Source organism: Aptenodytes patagonicus, chromosome 25 (assembly GCF_965638725.1).
Source record: "Aptenodytes patagonicus chromosome 25, bAptPat1.pri.cur, whole genome shotgun sequence".
NCBI classification, from domain to species: domain Eukaryota; kingdom Metazoa; phylum Chordata; class Aves; order Sphenisciformes; family Spheniscidae; genus Aptenodytes; species Aptenodytes patagonicus.
The window spans coordinates 6,089,647-6,108,022 of NC_134973.1; the positions used below are offsets into that span (position 1 = coordinate 6,089,647).

At 51.5% G+C, this 18,376-nt stretch overlaps 1 protein-coding gene across 2 annotated transcripts; it reads right to left on the reverse strand.

The window, feature by feature from the left end:
• Positions 1-1,495: 1,495 nt before the first annotated feature.
• On the reverse strand, positions 1,496-16,410 carry LOC143170927 (hippocampus abundant transcript 1 protein-like). 2 transcript variants are annotated; one of them, XM_076359618.1, is made up of 12 exons: positions 16,254-16,410; positions 13,338-13,433; positions 12,003-12,065; positions 10,736-10,863; positions 10,170-10,284; positions 9,389-9,607; positions 8,548-8,661; positions 8,004-8,075; positions 7,468-7,580; positions 7,192-7,289; positions 5,911-6,077; positions 1,496-5,822 (listed from the first exon to the last, which is right to left on the reverse strand). In XM_076359618.1, the coding sequence occupies exons 1-12, from the start codon at positions 16,335-16,337 to the stop codon at positions 5,613-5,615; spliced, it is 1,479 nt and encodes a 492-aa protein (XP_076215733.1). In that variant the 5' UTR covers positions 16,338-16,410; the 3' UTR covers positions 1,496-5,612. The 2 variants fall into 2 exon arrangements, with proteins under 2 accessions (XP_076215733.1, XP_076215732.1); XM_076359617.1 differs by lacking the exon at positions 16,254-16,410 and adding an exon at positions 15,395-15,710.
• Between the last annotated feature and the right edge of the window lie 1,966 nt (positions 16,411-18,376).

The following is an 18,376-nucleotide window of genomic DNA, read 5'->3' on the forward strand; positions in this document are numbered from 1 at the left end:
AAGCCGGTTGTGCTTCCTCCTGAGGGGCAGGAGCAGGGGGCTCTCACTGGGCAATGCTCGGTCCAGAGGCATTCCTCAGGAAACAAAACAGTTCAGCGGGGAGAGACAAATCGCAGAGGGATGAGTCCTGGCCCCCGGCACAGGATGCCCCCGCGCCACCGCCTCAGCGCCGGAGCCCCTCAGGCTGGGGTGTAGCCCCAGGCTGTCATCACCAGCACTCGCTAACGCCCGATATCAGAAGAGACAGGGCTGGAGTAGGTGCTAATGAGTTCGACTGGAACAAGATTAAGGTTTTCTGCATGGTGCAAAACACGGGAATCCCACCCTGGGGAGGCTCGTCCCACAGACCTGCTCTGCCCCTCGCCCGGTGGCACGGCTGCACTGTCCCCATCGCAGCAATGCTGGGCTGCGCACGCCATCCGAACGACCACCGCATCAAGGAGAGGATGGCCAACAACACACTGTATTGAAATACCTTCCCTTTTTTCCTCCAGTAATGCAAAGTGAGACAAGCTAAGGGTTCTTTCTCAAATAAAGATGAAAAAAAATAAAACTAAGCTCAGGTCCAGAGGAAATAAATACAAAAGGCAACATACTGTATAATAGATGGCTTGTGTTTCCAGCTCATTACAGGATATCTGCCATCAAACACCAGATCCCATTCAAGAGCTGACTTGGATGTGTTTATACTTCTTGCGATTATATTGTTCACTTAGTACCATCCTCAAACACCAGAAGTGTTTAAATGAGTTTGATGAAGATCTAAATTAAGCCTGGCTGGAAACAAAGACAACAGAGTCTGGGATGTTAAAACCAGCCCCAGGAGGAGGCTCCTGTGGGGCAGGCGCTGGTGTGGGGAGGCAGCAGCCAGGGACCTGGCGCAGGGACCTGCTCCACCATCTCGAGCTAGGGATGGGGGCAGGCAGCCCCGTCCCAGCTCACACAAACCTGCCAGCAAGTCTTCACCTCCTGAAGGCGACAGCTACGGCACTGGCCCACCACACACAGCAGACCGCTCGCTCCTCCAGAGTCTTTTGCTGCTCCCTACTTGGCCGGACATTGTAAATAGTGCCCTGCACAAACTGCCCAAAAACCGCTTCCTCTCAAGCGCTCGGCCCCCATCCAGTACGACGAGCAGCGGGGTCAGGGCTCAAAACGTTTTATGCCTAAGCACCGGAGAAGTTGGAGCTGTTGAGGTACTGTTATTTTAATACTCCAGTGGAAACCTGGATAGCTATTTTAGGATCACGGGTGAATGTGAATTGGTTCCAAGTACTTTTTGCTCTAGAATACTGTAGTTTTAAGGAATTGGTGGAAATGACAACTTGTGCCCATTCGAGACAGGAGGTCGATTTACAAGGCCTGATGCGTAGTCTCTCGTAACCACCTCTTCAGCACAGTTTACAAGGGTCGAGACATGCTGGGCAGAAGCACAGGGCAGGCTTGGAAAGCTGTCTTGTAACACAGGCGGGGGAGAAGGACGAGGACAGAGAACTTCAACACAACAGGAAAGCAGCAGTTTAATAACTAATCCATCAGAGGGAGAGATTAGCCAGTTCTAAACACAACCTGAACTGAAATAAATACATTTCATCGTTAGCTTAAAAAAAAAAAAAAGATACAGAAATGCACGCAATAGTAAACTTTGAGAGAGCAGAGGTACTGCCATTCTTCAGTGAACGTGGGCTTGCCACGTGCCCACACATTTTGAAGATAATCAAAGATGTTAGCAGCCATTCAAGTGCAGAGAAAAGAATAAAAACCAGTGAAGTACAAAGTTACTATTTTGCAAAAGTAATGGCAAAAGAGAAAGCAATGGTTTAACGCAGGTATTTTGATGCGACAAGATCAGTTTAAACTCACTTGAACTGCTGCCATTAATACTGGAACTGCAGAAGAAGGGCAATTAAGCCAATTTTTGCCTTATGTTTGGAGCATTGCTGTTACCGACCTGAATTATAAGTCACTGCAGACAAATTCTGGGAATAGTGATGTTAAATAGCCAGGCTCAGGCACTACACAGCAGATCAAGGGGATTTTAAGAAAAGGCTCTCTTAAAAAAGTTGCATTTTCATACAAAGTAACAAAAATTGGCAAAACTAGCTGAATGCTCCATACAGATTTTCCAGTCTCCACATGGGACGCTGCAGAATTACCAGCCCTTCAGAATGAGACATTCTTCATTCAGGTCCGGTAATTTCAGCTCCGTCACCGCTTGGCCCAAGTCCTCCTCTGTCACTTAAAGGCAGAACGGTGGGTGGGTCACGTCCCTACGCTGATGGGGAGGGGAGTTACCTGGGGCTGAGGCCCCCACCGAACCAGGTGAAAGGAACTCCAAAACGGTGGAAAGGAAATCCCTGCCTGCTCCCAGCACCAGGAACAAGCAACACCTCTGGGACAGGCGAGCAGCCCTGCCCCATGGGGAGTCCCTGTTCCCAGAGCAGGTCCACATGCCACGGGCGCCCGGGCTCGGGGCTACGCTGCGTCCCAGGGCCAGGCCCCGCGCCAGCAAGAGGCCCCTGCGCCGGCACAGCGAGGGACCGATGTACAAGTCACCTTCACGCTGATAACGGCGCTCGCAGCGTACCCTCTGCCGGTGCAGCCACCCGACGCTGTACTCCCCCGGCAGCCGAAGAAACCTCCGCTGCGGTGGAGCCTTTCAAACAGCCAGGCTGCAGCCCACCGACGCGGCAGTAACCTGCGGCATCACCTGGCCCCAAGCTCAGGGGCTGAAGAAGTGACCAAAACACTCCAGGTCCACTACTCACGCACCGGGGGATGTCGGCATCACTGGAAACTCGGGTATTGTGTCGTGACAGACGGGGACCGAGGAGGGAAGCTCGCCCAGTTAGTTCTGCTGTCTGAAGGGAAGGAGAGGCTGAGACGCCGCAGGCAGCAGCGGTGGTGAGAGGGAATGGGACTAGAAACACATTGGTTTCAATAAACTACTCAATAAAAGAAAGGACTTTAAAAAATATATCTCTATATTCTTTATATCATATAAATTATGCTCGTCTTTTTGTAACGTTCCGCTATATCCTACCCATGAAGCTCCGAGTGCCTCAGTGTGAACGAGGTAACGATTCGGTGTTTCATTTCACTTCATTTGTGTGCGAGGGACAAACCTACTTCAGTTCATTTTAATACAGTGTAAATAAATGCATCGCCAGATGTACTTGGTAAAGCTCCAGCCTAAAAAAGGCATTTTTGTGAGCAATACAGAGTTGGGATTGCTGCCTGGAAGTTTAAGTGACTGGATTTCCTTCAGGAAAGAAGTTTGCTGTGCACGTACGGTACAGGCCATCCCAGTAACATCTGGGAATTCGGAGCATCACCACAATGAGCTTGGGAAAACTCGAGTCACCACAGGTCACTGAGACTCTCTGCTAGCTCTGTTCTCCAGTCCTGCAATTAGATCCACATCAGCAAACCCTCAGTGTCCGAGGCGGCTGCCCTCTGCACGGACAATAATCTACTCTTACAGTTCTGATTACAGGATCTGGGTACCAGGCTGGATTAATGCGAAACAAACTGTGAATTATTTCACTTAAATGTCCACCTCCAATAACTAACAGGTCCAGAAAACTGGTAAACAGACATTCAGCTACTAGTTCAGCCCAGCCTAGGCAGGCAGTGGTTCCAAGCTCTTAATGTCTGACAGGCGTTTAAGAGACCTACACGAAATTGCAGCTCTCCATCTGTCCACAGCCAACATTAACAAGCCCTCACACTGACAAGCGCACAGAAGAGGTCAGACGCTGAATACACCCTGGAGCTCACGTCCCCTCACACTCAGGGCGCGGGGCGAGCTGTACTGCCAGGCCAGAGCAGGGGACGGACAGTGCTCTCCCCTGCTTGTGCCGGTTGTGGGTCGGGGACTGAGCTCTCCAGGGTCGTCCAGTTGGTGTTTTCCATTAAACCCAGAGGCAAATGGCATTTGCAGTCACTGCTGTGCAGGCACAGCATCAGCCACGATTACCCGTTTGCAAAGACCCAAGACATTAAGTGACAGTACTCCCTCCCTTTTGGCTTTTCTCCCCTAAGTTACCTGTCCCAAACCTACAGAGAAGGGATCCCAGCCAGAGAACCACGGCTGCTGCACATACCCCACTCTGAGACAGGACTATTTTTGGCCACTCTATCCTCAATTCCCTCAACAACTTTCTTAAGTGTTCCCAGTTTGGTCTTTACTTCCCCAGTGATTGCTCAATGCCATTACTTCTGATCTTACTCAAATGAGAACAATCGTTTCCTGCCCTTCGCCATATCTCTATGTATCTATAAACAACCAAGTGTTCTCTATACGTTTGTCTTAGCTTCTTTCGCAACACTCAAGTTCAAGTATCTGCTGCTCTTTCTAAACAGAGCTGAACCCTGCAGCAAAGGTTGCAATTTCATTTTCCAACAAAATGAAAGCCTTTATAGCAGGCTCAGAAATGCTACACAGAATCCAAACCTGTAGCTCAAATCAATTGCAGTCATCACCATCAGGATCTTTTGGACTAAAAAAAACAAGCTACAGTCATTATCTGGTTTTAATATCAGATGGCAAGAGCCTGGGGAAAAATCAACATGCTTTATAAAAGTGCTCAAGATAAGCAGCTATTTCTTTGACCTTTCTCTCAGGAAACCACGCTTTATCAAAGTGCTTAGCAGAGTTTAGTTGTTTCTCCAACCTCTCAGAGAACTGTATTTTCTAAACAACACTTACAGTTCCAGAAAGAGATTTCTGAAAAAATCCTTCTACCTACTACCTATGGAGGTAGCGACAGACAAATGTTACATCGGTGTAACAAAAAAAGAAAAACCAAACAGAAATACAAACGTTGTTCACCATCTAAGCATTTGTAATTCATGTAGTTGCCCTTCTCTCATCTGCCCATTCTCCCTTGTCTCAGTTGCAACTTCGCTTCTTAATTTTTCTTATCTTCATCAGAACATCAAGTCAGTAGTTTTTTTTTTTTTTGTCTAAGTTTCACTTGGGCCAGAATGGGCAAATTCATCAGGTCCTCCAGCAGCGAGGATCTGCTGGCAGTTGACTACGCTATCTGTTCTTCATACAGGCACACACTTTTCACTTGGTGTTTCACAGCACAGGCTGCACATACGGCACAAGGCAGCTGTCAAGCCTCTCCCCGGGCCGAGGTTAGCCGACCGAGCCGCGGTGGGATCAGTAGCAAGTACCAATTATATAAGGGGATGGGGGCATGTAACAGATGCCTTGGTTTATTCTGGCTGGCAACTCAGTTCACATTAGAACAAAGACAATGCTAGCTCCTTAATTTTTCACTGGTGAGTTGGATATTTGGCAGGTCACACCATGAAGTTCAGTATTCACGTACAAGGGCAGGTTTGCTTTAAAGAACTACCCCTTCACGTGGAGCAGTTCAGTATTTCCCCTCTCCATCAGCACCAGATGATACAATGCCATTTTTGCACCAGCTGGCAATATTTGGCTTGAAGGGAAACCCTGTCCCTTCTCATTAGCTGTTAGTGGCACAGTCTGTTACCTCGCTTCTTCTCTCCCCCCACCCTCTCTCCCCAAACTCCAACTGGCTAAGTCCATCCTTGATCTGGAGTTGAGATGCAAGCCAGGTCCTTCTCTCCCAACCTCATACGCTGCTGTCCTCGAGCAGGGGCTCCTTGCCATCCGATCCTCCGGCCTGCGGGCTGTGGGTGTGGGTCTGGGCTCCGTTACTGTGCTTCTTGTGGCTGCCTGATCTCAGTGCAAGGTTGTGTTCTGGAATGAACAAGGCCACCAGGAGCGACAGCAGGACAGAACAAGCCCCAAACAGGAACGGAGGCCCTGGAATAATGCTGCTCTGTAGGGCGAAACAGAGGAACGATTAATGCTCAAGTGCAAGGGCATAAGAAGCCCAGCAAATGGAATGACAAAGCTGAACAGGTTACCTCATCTGTAGGGTTGGCCATGTTGGCTTTGGAGGCCTTACCCAATGTTTCCACCTCAGCCATTTCATTCAGCTCCACATGGAAGAGATAGAAGACAAAGCCATAGAGCGCCGGCCCCAGGCCATTACACAGACCCCGAATTCCAGTGATCATCCCCTGCACCACACCTGGGGACAGAGTGAGGAAAGGAAGATAGGCTTACAGCTTTCTGAAGAAACTTGATTTATTCAAGGACGCTGTCGTGGTTTAACCTCAGTCGGCAACTGAGCACCACGCAGCCGCTCGCTCACTCCCCCCCCCCGGTGGGATGGGGGAGAGAACTGGAAGAGCACAAGTGAGAAAATTCGTGGGTTGAGATAAAAACAGTTTAATAATTGAAATAAAATTATAATAATAATATGATAATAATAATAATACACAAAGCAAGTGATGCACAGTGCAATTGCTCACCACCCGCCGACCGATGCCCAGCCAGTCCCCGAGCAGCGGCCCCCCCGGCCAGCTTTCCCCAGTTTATGTACTGAGCATGATGTCCCATGGTATGGAATGTCCCTTTGGCCAGTTTGGCTGTGCCCCCTCCCAGCTTCTTGTGCACCTGCAGCCCTCTCAGTCGGTGGAGCATGGGAAACTAAAAAGTCCTTGGCTAGTGTAAGCATTACCTAGCAACAACTAAAACATCGGTGCGTTATCAACTTTGTTCTCATCCTAAATCCAAAACACAGCACTGCACCAGCTACTAGGAAGGAAATTAACTCTATCCCTGCCGAAAACAGGACAGATGCTTACATATTTAAAGACAGGATCAAACATTCAGATCTGGACTGACATGCACTCTACAGATGAAGTGGCTAGCTGGTGATTAGCTTTGCTCAGTATCAGGTTTTACAAAAATCAGTAATGCTGGGCTTGCTACTTTCGAGAATAAAATGAGCATGGGCACATCAAGCAACAATGTCCAACTGAACTGGAATTTAAGGCAGCCAAGTCTGAGGACTCAGGGTCGAACCATGAAGCAGGCAAACGATTAAGCAGCAGTCTCCTCTCTACCTCAGACAGGCAACACTGAACACCTACATTCACAATTTAAGAATTCCCTCCCAAAGCATCTACTATGGTCAAAGGCAAGAGTGTCACTACTACTAAGTATAAAGTGACACTCCACAGTTGGCACAGATGTTCCTGCCCACCCCCCTACCACCAATGCTGAGAACTCAAACGTGCGTCAGCTCAAGCGCCTGCTGGAATCAACTCGCCCGTTAGACAAATCCCCAAGGGACTCACCCTGTTGGTCAGGGTCCGCGTTCCTAGACACCATGGCACTGATGGCTGGGAAGGTGATGCTAGACATGGCAGCCACAGCTCCTGCTGCCCACATCATCCTCAAAGAGAAAGAGGCAGCAGTTAGGAGGCAGGCTCCCAAGGGCCAGCCGCAGACTATCACCGCGGCAGGGTAGCATCTCCCTCCACTGGGGGTCAGGGAGCTGCCGCAGAGCCACGGAGCCACCGTGGAGGGAGAAACCTGCCTATGCCAGGAGACAAACGTGGGCAAGCTCTTACCAAGGCTGCGATCCGAAGCCGTACCAGGCAAGCTGCAGGATCTGGAAGCCTAGTCCCAACAGGATGGTGTTTTTATTTCCTATCGAACGCATGAGAATTCCCAACACTACCGTCTGGAAAGAAAAACAGGCGCTTTCAAAGTAAGTGCAAAGAAAGACGACAACGCTGGAAGACAACAAGACGGGAATCTGAGGGAACTCGTGCTGCTGTGAGACTGGCTATCATGCACATGCACTCCTCCACTCTCGTAACGTTGTGTTAGAAACCAGCACATCCCCGTCCATGGCAATCAGAGCACAATCTATAGAGTTTCACAGAGCAACACGGGGCCGCCCCACAGTTTACCACAGTTTGCTATTCAACAAACAGCAGCTACATTCAAAAGATAAGAAAGAGGGACCACGGGTAGCCGTGCATGGGTCCGATGATGTCTGTGTGGCCACAGGGATTCTGACAACTCACCAGCCCTGATTATCAGAAGTTTTGGACGTTCTTATAACCATACTGCTACAGCCAAGACAGAAATTGCTTCTCACCTGAGCCAGTATAGAGAGAATTCCAACTACACCAATAAAGGCTGCCACAGTCTCCGAGGAAAAACCAATGACCTGTGAAAACACCGAAGAGGGACTTTTCAGGCAAGAGATTTGTACCATATGAGAAAAGCCACTCCATCAGTGTCACTAATGTTTACTGACATTGCTTATCATGTACTTAACATTAATCAACCGTACCTTCCACTACCTCCCTGCTGGCACAGGAATAAAATAGAAGATTTTCCTCTGGCTGAAGAAACAGCTTTAAATCACTGGGCTCACCTTAAATGCCTGAACGTGGCATGGACAGGACGGACAGGCAGACCACCAGCAAGAAGCCAAGCAAGGGTCCTGGCAATGCCTACAGAGTGGTCACCAGGCTCCCATATTTTTTAGGAAAGCTGGAACAAGTCACTACTTCTTATAGCTTCAACTTTACTAAGCTATTGGCCAAGACTAGCTTCCTCAGGACATTCAACTAAGATAATATTTGTAGGCTGGGATTTCCTGCCTTCAGAGCCTTCCCTCATTGCAAGAGACTGACCTGTCGCAGGTACAGGAAAAAGCTGGAGTACTGGCCGGCTTCAGGAAGGTAGGAGAGAAAGACGGTGATACAGATGAGCAGCACTGTAGAATCCTGACCCACTTTCCGCAAGGACTGTAGGGAAGAGGGGTGGGGAATGCAAAAAAAATGAAAAAAAAGAAAAGAGTTAATATCATTAAATATTCTCCAGGTTCAGAGACAGCAAAACCAAGTGCTTAAGTCACTATGTCACTATCTTATATCTAAGAAGTGAACGCTTGAATGAAACCAGACCAGCATTTCAGAGGAAGATGCGAATGCTGACACAACGCACCAGACCAGGTGTACAATTGCATCAACTTACACCCTAGAATGAGGAATTTTTACCTTTCGGTTTCTCAGATTTATAGTCAAGTGCTTTTGATCAGAATTGTTTTTTTCCTCAGACAGCCAAAATAATCTTCCTAGCAAGCAAAGGTGAGGCAAAACTGTGCAAAGCTCATCGTCATTAGCAAAGGTCCTGAGAAGCCAGGAATGCAAAAGACTTCTCCTGACACAGTACTACTGCTAAGTAATGGAATTTATATTCAAACAACTGGCACATTTCCACCAAGGGATGCTCTTGCTTCAGGACATCTGGAGATGCTTTTAGGTGGTATGTAGCTATATGAAATCGATTAGAAGCTGCTAGACAGCTCTAGATACGTGCCGTCTGTCTGCCGTCAGTCCTTTGACGGGGTTAATCTAAGCCTCGCATCCTTCACCTTTTGTGGAATGCATCTTCCTTTTGAGAGAAATTAGCAGAACTAAAGCAAATATAAGCACTACCAGCATGTGAAAAAACAGCAGCAAGATTACTTACAGCGAATGGGTCTGCTTGTTCCCAAGAGATTGGAGCTCCCCAAGAGACCGGGCGCATCTCTTCTGGCAGGGACTCTGGCACAGCCAGCAGGATGAAACCAATATCCAGCAAAGCAACACCTGAAGCTAGCACAACCACCAACGTATCGCCGTAGGCTTGGGAAAGGTATGCACCAATTGCTGGGCTTGTGACCAGACTAGCAGCAAACGTGGCTGACACCTGGAAGCATAAAACATTAATACAGCCTCTTCTTCCTAGAACCTATTTTCTCCTCCAGAGTAACCCAAGGGTACTAGTATTGCCATCTTTGATGGAGATAATCCAGGTGAACAGGGACTCCTGTAGACAGAAAGATGACATGTTCTCTTGGTGCAATCTAGGCTAAGTTCTAGCAAAGGGAAATTAAAGCTATCCTAACAATTCATATACGACACTTTCAGTAACCCTATAGAAAGGGCCCGATCCCAGGCTACTTGTATGCATGCCAGCATCACAGCCTGCCCCCTTTCCTGGTGCAAAGAAGTTCACAGACCAGGCTGGTTTAAAGGCTAAGCAACAATACAGCTGGTATTCAGATCGCATAGAAATTAGCCCTCTCCCTCGATGCTAAATCATAAACAGAAGAACAGGGAGACTGTATTATTAGTGAAGCGCGTATCATCTTTTCACTGATACTGTCCTCGGCTTGTCAATAAATCTCCCACCCTAATTTTATACCTCTCCTACCTGCAAAGCCCCAAATATTTCTTTCAAGAGACAAGACAGTTATTCAGCTCCTTACCAAGCCATACGCCGTGCTGCGTTCATGCTCCTGTGTGATATCGGCAACGTAGGCAAAAATCACAGAAAAGGTGACAGCAAAGACTCCAGACATGGAAATGACAGCAAAATACCACCTGAAACAGGCATTGCCAAAGGCAGAGTTAGAGAGCAACCACACGGTAGTCCACAGCTGCTGAATTAGAACCTCTCCCTTATTCTTCTTTCAGTCCATCCTACTTCATTGCACCAGAAAGCGCTCAGGGACACCGAGCTTCAGTCTGGTGGCCCATGGAGTTTTATCACTTATTTCCCCCACAGAGGAAGGAAACATCAACATGCCCTAATAGTGGTAACGCACCTATCAGGAGAATAGGCACCAGGAGAGGAAAGACAGACTCTTTCTTCCTGACGCTGCACCCTCCGGTAGAACCAGGCAATTAAATTAGTCTCTAGGCTGAGCATCCTTCTCCACTGGACGGACTCTTCCATCTCATCCTCAAATGCAACACCTGCAAATCCCCCATCGTCCAGCCTCACACTCATTCCTCTCCTCAGAACCCCTTGTTATAACAAGAGTGAACTCACCATGGACTGATCTTCATAAGGGGAATTGGCGCACACGTGAAGAAGACAGTGAGGAGGAGGAAGGATTTCCTGCCCCAGACATCAGAGAGAGCACCAATCAGTGGGGCACTTAGAAAAGAAAGCAGACCCTAAGAAAGACAGACGGGACGGCAGAGAGAAATCCCTCAGTCAAATTCTGATTGTCGGTAGCAAGAGCTTTTGACAACATCATCCAAAGATAAAAATACAAGGAGACAATCCATTCCTATTTTCTACAAGCAGGCAATATTACCAAAACATAACAGTATGTTAAACCGCTCACTTCCTTTTAGGGAGGAAAAAAAAAATCCTCCACCAGCTAGGCGCTGCTAAACACTCCAATTGCTTCCCGTTCTCTGCAGCTGCTCAGCCCGCAGCTGTGGTCTTCCCCGGAACGCCTGTGCAGCAGGGAGTTGCCCTGCCAGTACCTAAAAAGATGTTGGCACAGCTCCATCACATTAACATCTGCTGCAGTTCTAGGGAAAGCTTTCTCTTTTAGATGGAGACAAGACAGACCCGATGAGATGCCAAGGCCATTAAGCACAACTAAAATTGTTCAATGCCTTTCAACATCTTTCAAACCCGAGACGGGCAGGGAAGAGCCTTTAAGTATATATGGGAGTGCCCAACTCACATTGAAGCAAACCTCTCTGGGGCCATTTTCTGAGATCCTCTTGCCAGAGCCAGGGCCTAACAATCTGTTTTGCCACATTCCCGAGTCGGAGCACATGGCTACTGCTTGTTCGCTCTAGTTGCCTCCAGTTCTGCTCTGGGAATGCTGGTCTAGTCCAAACTCACCGCGCCCACTTACCATGTCACAGCATACTCCCCACCTTCTGTCTGCGCAGAGCCCACTGAGGCCCGCTTACTTTCAACTTCTATTACTGAGAAGTTCAGATGTCATTGACTTTTTATTTTGTTACACCCCAGAAGATGGATACGGGGCTGATCTCATGCTGATTAGAATATTTTCAGCTGAAACATACAGCTGTTGTAGCCCCAAACCCATGTTGACAAGCAGCACGTTGTTAATACCGCTCAGTAAAATCAACTACACAAGCTACCCGATGTCTATGCTCTGTCAATGCTTCATTTTGCATTAGGTTTGCCAGTAGCACCCCAAACTGAAATATGAACATTTATCTGTCAAATACTGGTTGACACCAGCAAATGACACAGATTATAGCGGCTTGCCAATTCTTGCACTGATCGCAGATTCAAATGAAAGCCTGGAAGGAATATTCCTTACCTTGACTCCATGAATCAGGCCATTCATTAAGAATGTATGCTGGGGAAAAGTCTGGTGTAACACCTAGGAAAACAAAACAAAACAAAACAAAACCAAAAAAACCAGAGCTAGCAACTTTTGCAAAATTTCCATAAGCGCCTGACAGCTAGATGCCTGGAAGAGCACAAAACAGGGAAAGTGGGAAATACACTACCGACAATGCCGCTGCTGTAGCTACATGAGGAGCTCTACCCTCTCCAACAGGGGCAGCCACTTTCTTTAATGCTTCCGAGGTCTATACATTATTCCAGCATGCTTGGGCAAGGCTAAGATAATCGGAAACATGCCTTTCTCCATCCCTGCACCATCTGATTTCCCTCTGTTTTTACTTCATGTGACCACATAACCTTTCTGGTTTTCTCTCCCCTTTGTACTGTCTGTATGTTCGATTTGCATGTTATACTACTAAGCTAATACTGTATTTCTAAATGCCTTTACATAAACAAAGACTCCTTTTGCATAGCTACCTAGATATCAGAGATCAGGTCAAAAATATGAAGTCTAATGGGCCATGCAATGTGAGCTGGCATACCACCACCAGAAAATGAATTAAAAAAGCTGAGAATTCTTCCTGAAAGTGCCAAATCAGAAGTTTACAGCTCCTTAACTAAAGGCAAGTATCTGAGATGAGATTTTAAGTTTCTTTACTAAAGCTATCCCTCTGCACTTAACTTGATTGCGAAGTTGCCTTTGCTGCCTGTGTTAAGCATAACTCAGCCAAGTCCTGAACGAGTTACTGGTGGGCTCTCCTAGAACGAGCATGACTTGGTGTAGCAAGTAATTGCCAGGCGATTGTCTCTGTGCTTCGACACCCCAGACAATGATGGTGGTAGTTCAACAAAAATCTTTTATCCCTAAATAAGTCAGTGTAGGGTAAAAGGTGCAGTCTTGGGATAAAAAGTCAAAGCTTTGCTCAGCTTTAGTTCATTAAGCTCCCAAGTGCACTTTTCTTTTTTTAATACCTAGGGAAAAAAAAAAGCAATAAATGACAGTAAACTACCAGTAAATTCTAGTAATTTCAGGTCAGATCTTTCACTCCTGCTTTCTTGAAATCCTCCAAAAGCTTTCAAAAACCTAACTCATGCTTTGCTTCAAGTTAAGCTACAATAATTAAGAAAATAATTACCCAACTCCATAAAAAATTACTGTAGCTCCAGCTTTTTCAGGTGCAAACCATTACATCTTGGTTTCTACTTCCTATACTCCAAAGGCCTATGTTAAGATCTTTACCCTCACCAACCCAAGGTGAACTCTAGCCTACAAGAGCCAGTATTACTCCCAGGGAGACTTACTCACCGTTAGCATCGGCGTGGTCAGCAGCCCCCAGGCAAAGAACTCCAGGAAAATAACCACCACGGCGTGGTACACGCTGGGCTCTCCAATCCCCTGTCGCTGCAAAACATAGCTCCATAAGCAAAAAAAATACACCCATCCTGATCTGCGATAGATTCGAGACGTGTGGTTGGACGCTGAAACGTCAACTCTGACCCAAGCCATTCCCGAGGCGATTCAGAGCTGTCTAGTGCAGGTGAGCTCATGCTGCAGCATCTCTCCGTCCAGGGTCTACCAACGCGTGCCTCTCCTACGAAGCTGATTGTTTTCAATTTTTTTTCTCCAAGAACTAGTATCTTTGATACCATTATGCTTTCTCTAATCATGACAGAATGTATCATCCTTTCAATCCTCGCCTTAAGGACTTTGAAATGAAACACCTCAATTCTCTGCGTATTTTGACAGCAGTATGTGCAACACCCCAGAAAAGACTCTGGGAGTTTGGGAAGGCAATTTTACTCCTCAGCACCAACTCCATCTACCCAGCACGGTGGGAAAGGCACAGTCCTTAGATCGGCTGTTAAAAAAACCCCACACCTCAAGGCCTTGCTTATCTTTCTTTCCTTAAAGATTTCTCACGGCCCTTTCAGGGCAACATTTGTTCTGTCCCTTTTCCAAGTGCCAAATCTCAGCTGCTAGCCCAGGAGGTTTTCTCCTGCCACGCAGGACACACCTGCAAAGTCACAAGCTGACAAGGAAAACAAATCGCAAGGAACGGGAGGAAAGCACACAAGTTTCAGTTGAATTACATCAGGGAACTGCATGGGCCAAACATTTAGTAGCACAATGTGCTTTTCCACAGGAACCCATTTCTTATATTAGCAAGCCACATGATCTGAAGTCACCAAGAAGTGTAGTCTAGCCCTGATACATTATTAATAAAACCACCTGAAATGTCTGCAATCCCAGCAATTTAGACAGCTTCCAGCGGCTTGAAAGGTATCCAGAAGTTAAAAAAACTTCCATCAGCTGCACAAATCTCATATCCAAAGGAGTATTAGATTTGGTATGGGAAACCCCAAATCCACAGGCATTTCTTCTAAGAGAATGGATTTTTGTGTTCATTTCCTCACAGCTGACTAACATTTCTACACTGCGCTCTTGAGATACATCTTTGGTCCGGTCCATTAAATTATTTGTATCTGTATCAGCATCCCACCTCCAGCATTCACTACTGAGATTCTCAGGGACAGGAATTCAAGAAACTTGGCATGTGAAGAGCGGTCTTTTACCCAGTCACATCCTCCCAGGTTTTGACAGAATAATACTGCATTTCAGGTAACCGATACAGCTGTAGGTTATTTGAAATACGAGAGAAGGCAGCAAGAGACATTATTCTGCTGAAATGTTGTTTATGTTCACTGACTCTATCAAAACTGTCTCCCGCAGACAGGCTAAGTCTGCTTAAAAAACAAATCAACAGCATCAACACGAGAGGCACCCTACCCGAGGGGGACACGGTCATTAAAAGAAGTCAGTTTTATTGCACACAAATGAGATAATGTTTTGCAGTAGAGGGAGAAGCCCCAAGGTGGCACGAAGCCAGTAATTAAGAGTACAGCTATCATTACCCACCTTGCTCCACTGGCCTAAGAGTCTCTCTCAGAAGAGAGCAGTCCTCTCCTCTTCCTTTCATCATCCCCCTTTATACCCTCTCAAACAGTTAAACACTTCTACCACATGACTGCAACAAAATTAACAGTCGATCTCTCTTTACGGAGTAGGTCCAGATCCAACCTGTTCACAGCTTAACCTCACTCCTTCCACTTACCAACCACCTTATTGCGTTAAGGCTCCTTAAGCAATTTAGGATAGCTAATCTCCTTTGGAGTACGTGGCCACCTCACCGAACCACTCCTCTAGAGGATGCACAGCTGCTACCGCAAAACAGAAAGATGCTACAGAAAAAAAGTTAAAATATGCAAAAAGACACTAGGAGCCCGTAGGACAGGCCAGCGCCTCACGACCAGAACTACTTTCTCTCAAGAGAGCAAGCCCGGAGGGAAAGACCTTGCAACCACCTTAAGCTCAGGTGCGCCCACTTCAAAGCTGTCTTTGTACAGGCACGACGCTGTCGCCCGCGCTACCTGGAGCCTCTTCACAGCGCTCCTCTTCCCCCTCAGTAAAGAACTCCTCTCAAAAGAGGTAAATATTTCACAGGGATTTGAAGGCAGTCTGTCATCCTCAAAGCGAACGTTAAATGTCAGCGTCGACATCTCATGACTAGTGAATACCCGCACCCGGCGAAAGGGGGAAACAGATCAGGAAGCCTGTTTGGCGGACGACAGCCTCGCACCCTGAACGAGGGCAGAGCCGCACTCTTCCACACGTCGGGGACCCCCAAGGCAGCGGGGCTGTCAGCAGGCACCGGAGCTCCCGGCACACCCGAGGCAGCCGCGGCACTGCTCCAGAGCCTGGCCCGGCGGCCGTGCCCGTGCCCCTGCCTGTGCCTCGGCCCCCCCGGGAAGGGGACGGGAGGAGGGCGGCATCGCTGTCGGGGTGAGACCTCACCCCCCCGTGCCCCAGCTCCCACCGGACCCCGGCATCCACCGCTCGCCCCGACGCAGGCCCCACGCTACCCACGGCACCGCCTGCCCCAGGACCCCACACCGGCTGCCGCGCCCCACGCTCCCGCCCGGTCCTGGCCCCGACGGCCCCACTCCACAGCCGCGCACCTGCTCACCCCGCTCCCGCCCCCACGCTGCGGCCCCCCGCCCGCCCGGGGCCCCTCAGCCCGGCTGCACGAGCCCAGCCCCGGCCCCGGCCCCGCTCAGCCCCCCGGTAGCCCCCGGCCCCTCACACCGCGCCTCGCCCTCCTGCGGGCCCCGCAGGCCTCCCCGGACGCCCGGGCCCCGCGGAGCCCCGGTCCCCCGCGCTCACGCCGGCCCCGTCCCGGATGACGATCTTCTTGGCCAGCAGGACGCTGCGGTTGAGCCGCTTCTTCTTCTTCTTCTCGCCGGTCATGGCGCCGCCGGGCCGCTGCCGTTCGCCGGCCTCCGCGGCTGCCCCATCCTCCCTGCGGCGGGCCGCGCCGCGCCGAGCCCGGGCCCGGACCCGGACCCGCACCGGGCGGGGGAGCGCCGGGCCCGGGGCTGCCGGGCGCGGGGGCGGCGCCGCGGGGCGAGGGCGGCGGCCCGGCTGGCGGCGGCGGCGGCGGCGGCGGAGGGCGGCCCGCCCGCAGGCCCCGCCCCGCGGCCCGCCCCGCCCCCGTCGCCCGGACGACGGCGCTGACGGGCACTTCCGGCGCTCCGCTCCTCGCCGCCGCGCGCCGCTCCCTCACGCCCCATTGGCTGCTCCGCCTCTTCCTGGTTAGCCGAGCTGGCCTCTGATTGGCTGAGAGGGGCGGAGGCGCGGGCGAGCGGCGCCGCGCGGCCTCTTCCGCCGGGGCGGGAGGGCGGTGCCGCTGACGTCACGGCACCTGCCGAGGGCGGCGCAAGGCACGACGGGACGCGGTGGGCGGGGCCGCCCCCCGCCAGGGCCGCAGCGGCGGAGCGCGGGGCCTGCCGGGACGCGCCGGTCCTCCCCCGGGGGGCGCGGGGCCTGCCCGGCCGCCTCGCGTCGCCTCCTCGTCGCCCGCCCCGGGGCGGTGGCGCCGGCAGCGGCCCAAGGGAGGCCGGCGGCGAGCGGGGGGGGGAGAGCGGCTGCCGCCCCGTCCCCGCGTTAACGACACCTGACCTGGCCCGGAGCAGCGCCGGCCAGATGGGCCGGCACCGAGGGGTGCCGGGGGGGAGCGGAGCGGCCCTGCCCCGTCTGGGGGACATCGGTGGCAGCCCGGGGGGGTGCCTGCCCCGGGGCCGAGCAGCTGCTCCGGCGCCCGGCCGGCTGCGGGCCGGCAGAGCTGGGGCGGCCCCGGGGGGCAGCTCGAGCAGGGCGTAGGTTTGCGCTCCCCGTGGGCCCTGCCGCCTTCCTCCCCGTCCGGTTCCGGCGCTGCCTTTGCGGAGGGCACCCCTCCCCGGGGACCCCCGGGCTGGAGGAGGCAGGGCACCAGAGGGGCTCCTGATCGCTGCCTGAGACACCCGGTGGTCGGGCTCCGGCTTGCCGCGGTGTGGGGTGCAGGCGGGCACGGGGACTGTTCTGTGCCCGTGCAGCGGCCGGGCCGGGGTCCTGCTCCCTGCCGGTAACGACTAAACCGGCAATAACGGGTTACCTCCGCGCGCCCAGGTTTTTCCTGCTTGGCATCGGCGCGGTCTCCGCGTCCTGCGGCGAATTGCACGGCCGCCGGGGCCGGTCTGGAGGCAGCGGATGCTCCCGGCTGCCCAACTAAAACATGTCACCGCCACCCGCTTTCCTGCCCAAAGTTTCCCTCTTGCTACAACCCGCCTGAGCCCCCTCTTGCCTGGCTTCCAAAAGCTCAAACTTTCTTCTGGTTTCCACAACGAATCTGAGATCAACCCGGGCTTGCGTCGAGCCCCTGCTTCCCCCGTGCTCTCCCACCCGACCGCCTCTGCCTCAGGACAGAGATGCCGTCTCTCTCCCCGCTCCCCGTAGGGCTTATTTTTGCCAAGCTTGCAGTCGCCGCAGGTGCTCCGGCGGATGGACGCCGAAGGGCTGGTCCGCTCTGCCGCCGGCTCTCCCGGCCACAGTGCTGGCGTGCCTGCAGGCACCTCCTGGCTGGAGCAGGAGCCGGGCTGGGGGCAGGAAGGTTGAACGGGGACCCACGGCCACCCCGGGGGCGGTGGCACAGGAGGCTGCCAAAGGGTTGTCCCTGTGCTACAGCAGCCCTGCTCGCTGCCGGGCTGGTGGCTCTGCCCTCACGGCGCCGGCGTCTCGGCCGGCTTCAGTCAGGGTAGTTACAGCCGACCACCTTCCCGGGAGGATCCCGGCCCTTTCCCCGAGCATGACGCCAAGGGGAGCTGGGCCCGGGGCTGGAGGGGCTCGGCACCGCCGGGGGGCTGCGGTGCGGCTGCCGGTGCTGTGGCAGGAGAGCAGCACCCGCCTCAGCACCGCCGGCGGGTCACTCGCGTGCTTGGCTGTGCGCGCACGTGTTCTCCCCTAATTAATCC

What these genes read in the sequence shown, in the direction of transcription:
- LOC143170927 (XM_076359617.1), bottom strand. Translation starts at nt 15,589, where the DNA reads ATGTCGACGCTGACATTTAACGTTCGCTTTGAGGATGACAGACTGCCT. An exon ending in CTTATGAAGATCAGTCCATG is followed by an intron (nt 10,285 to 10,735) that starts GTGAGTTCACTC and finishes TGCCTGTTTCAG; the next exon opens with GTGGTATTTTGCTGTCATTT. An exon ending in TTCTCTCTATACTGGCTCAG is followed by an intron (nt 7,581 to 8,003) that starts GTGAGAAGCAAT and finishes TTTTCTTTCCAG; the next exon opens with ACGGTAGTGTTGGGAATTCT.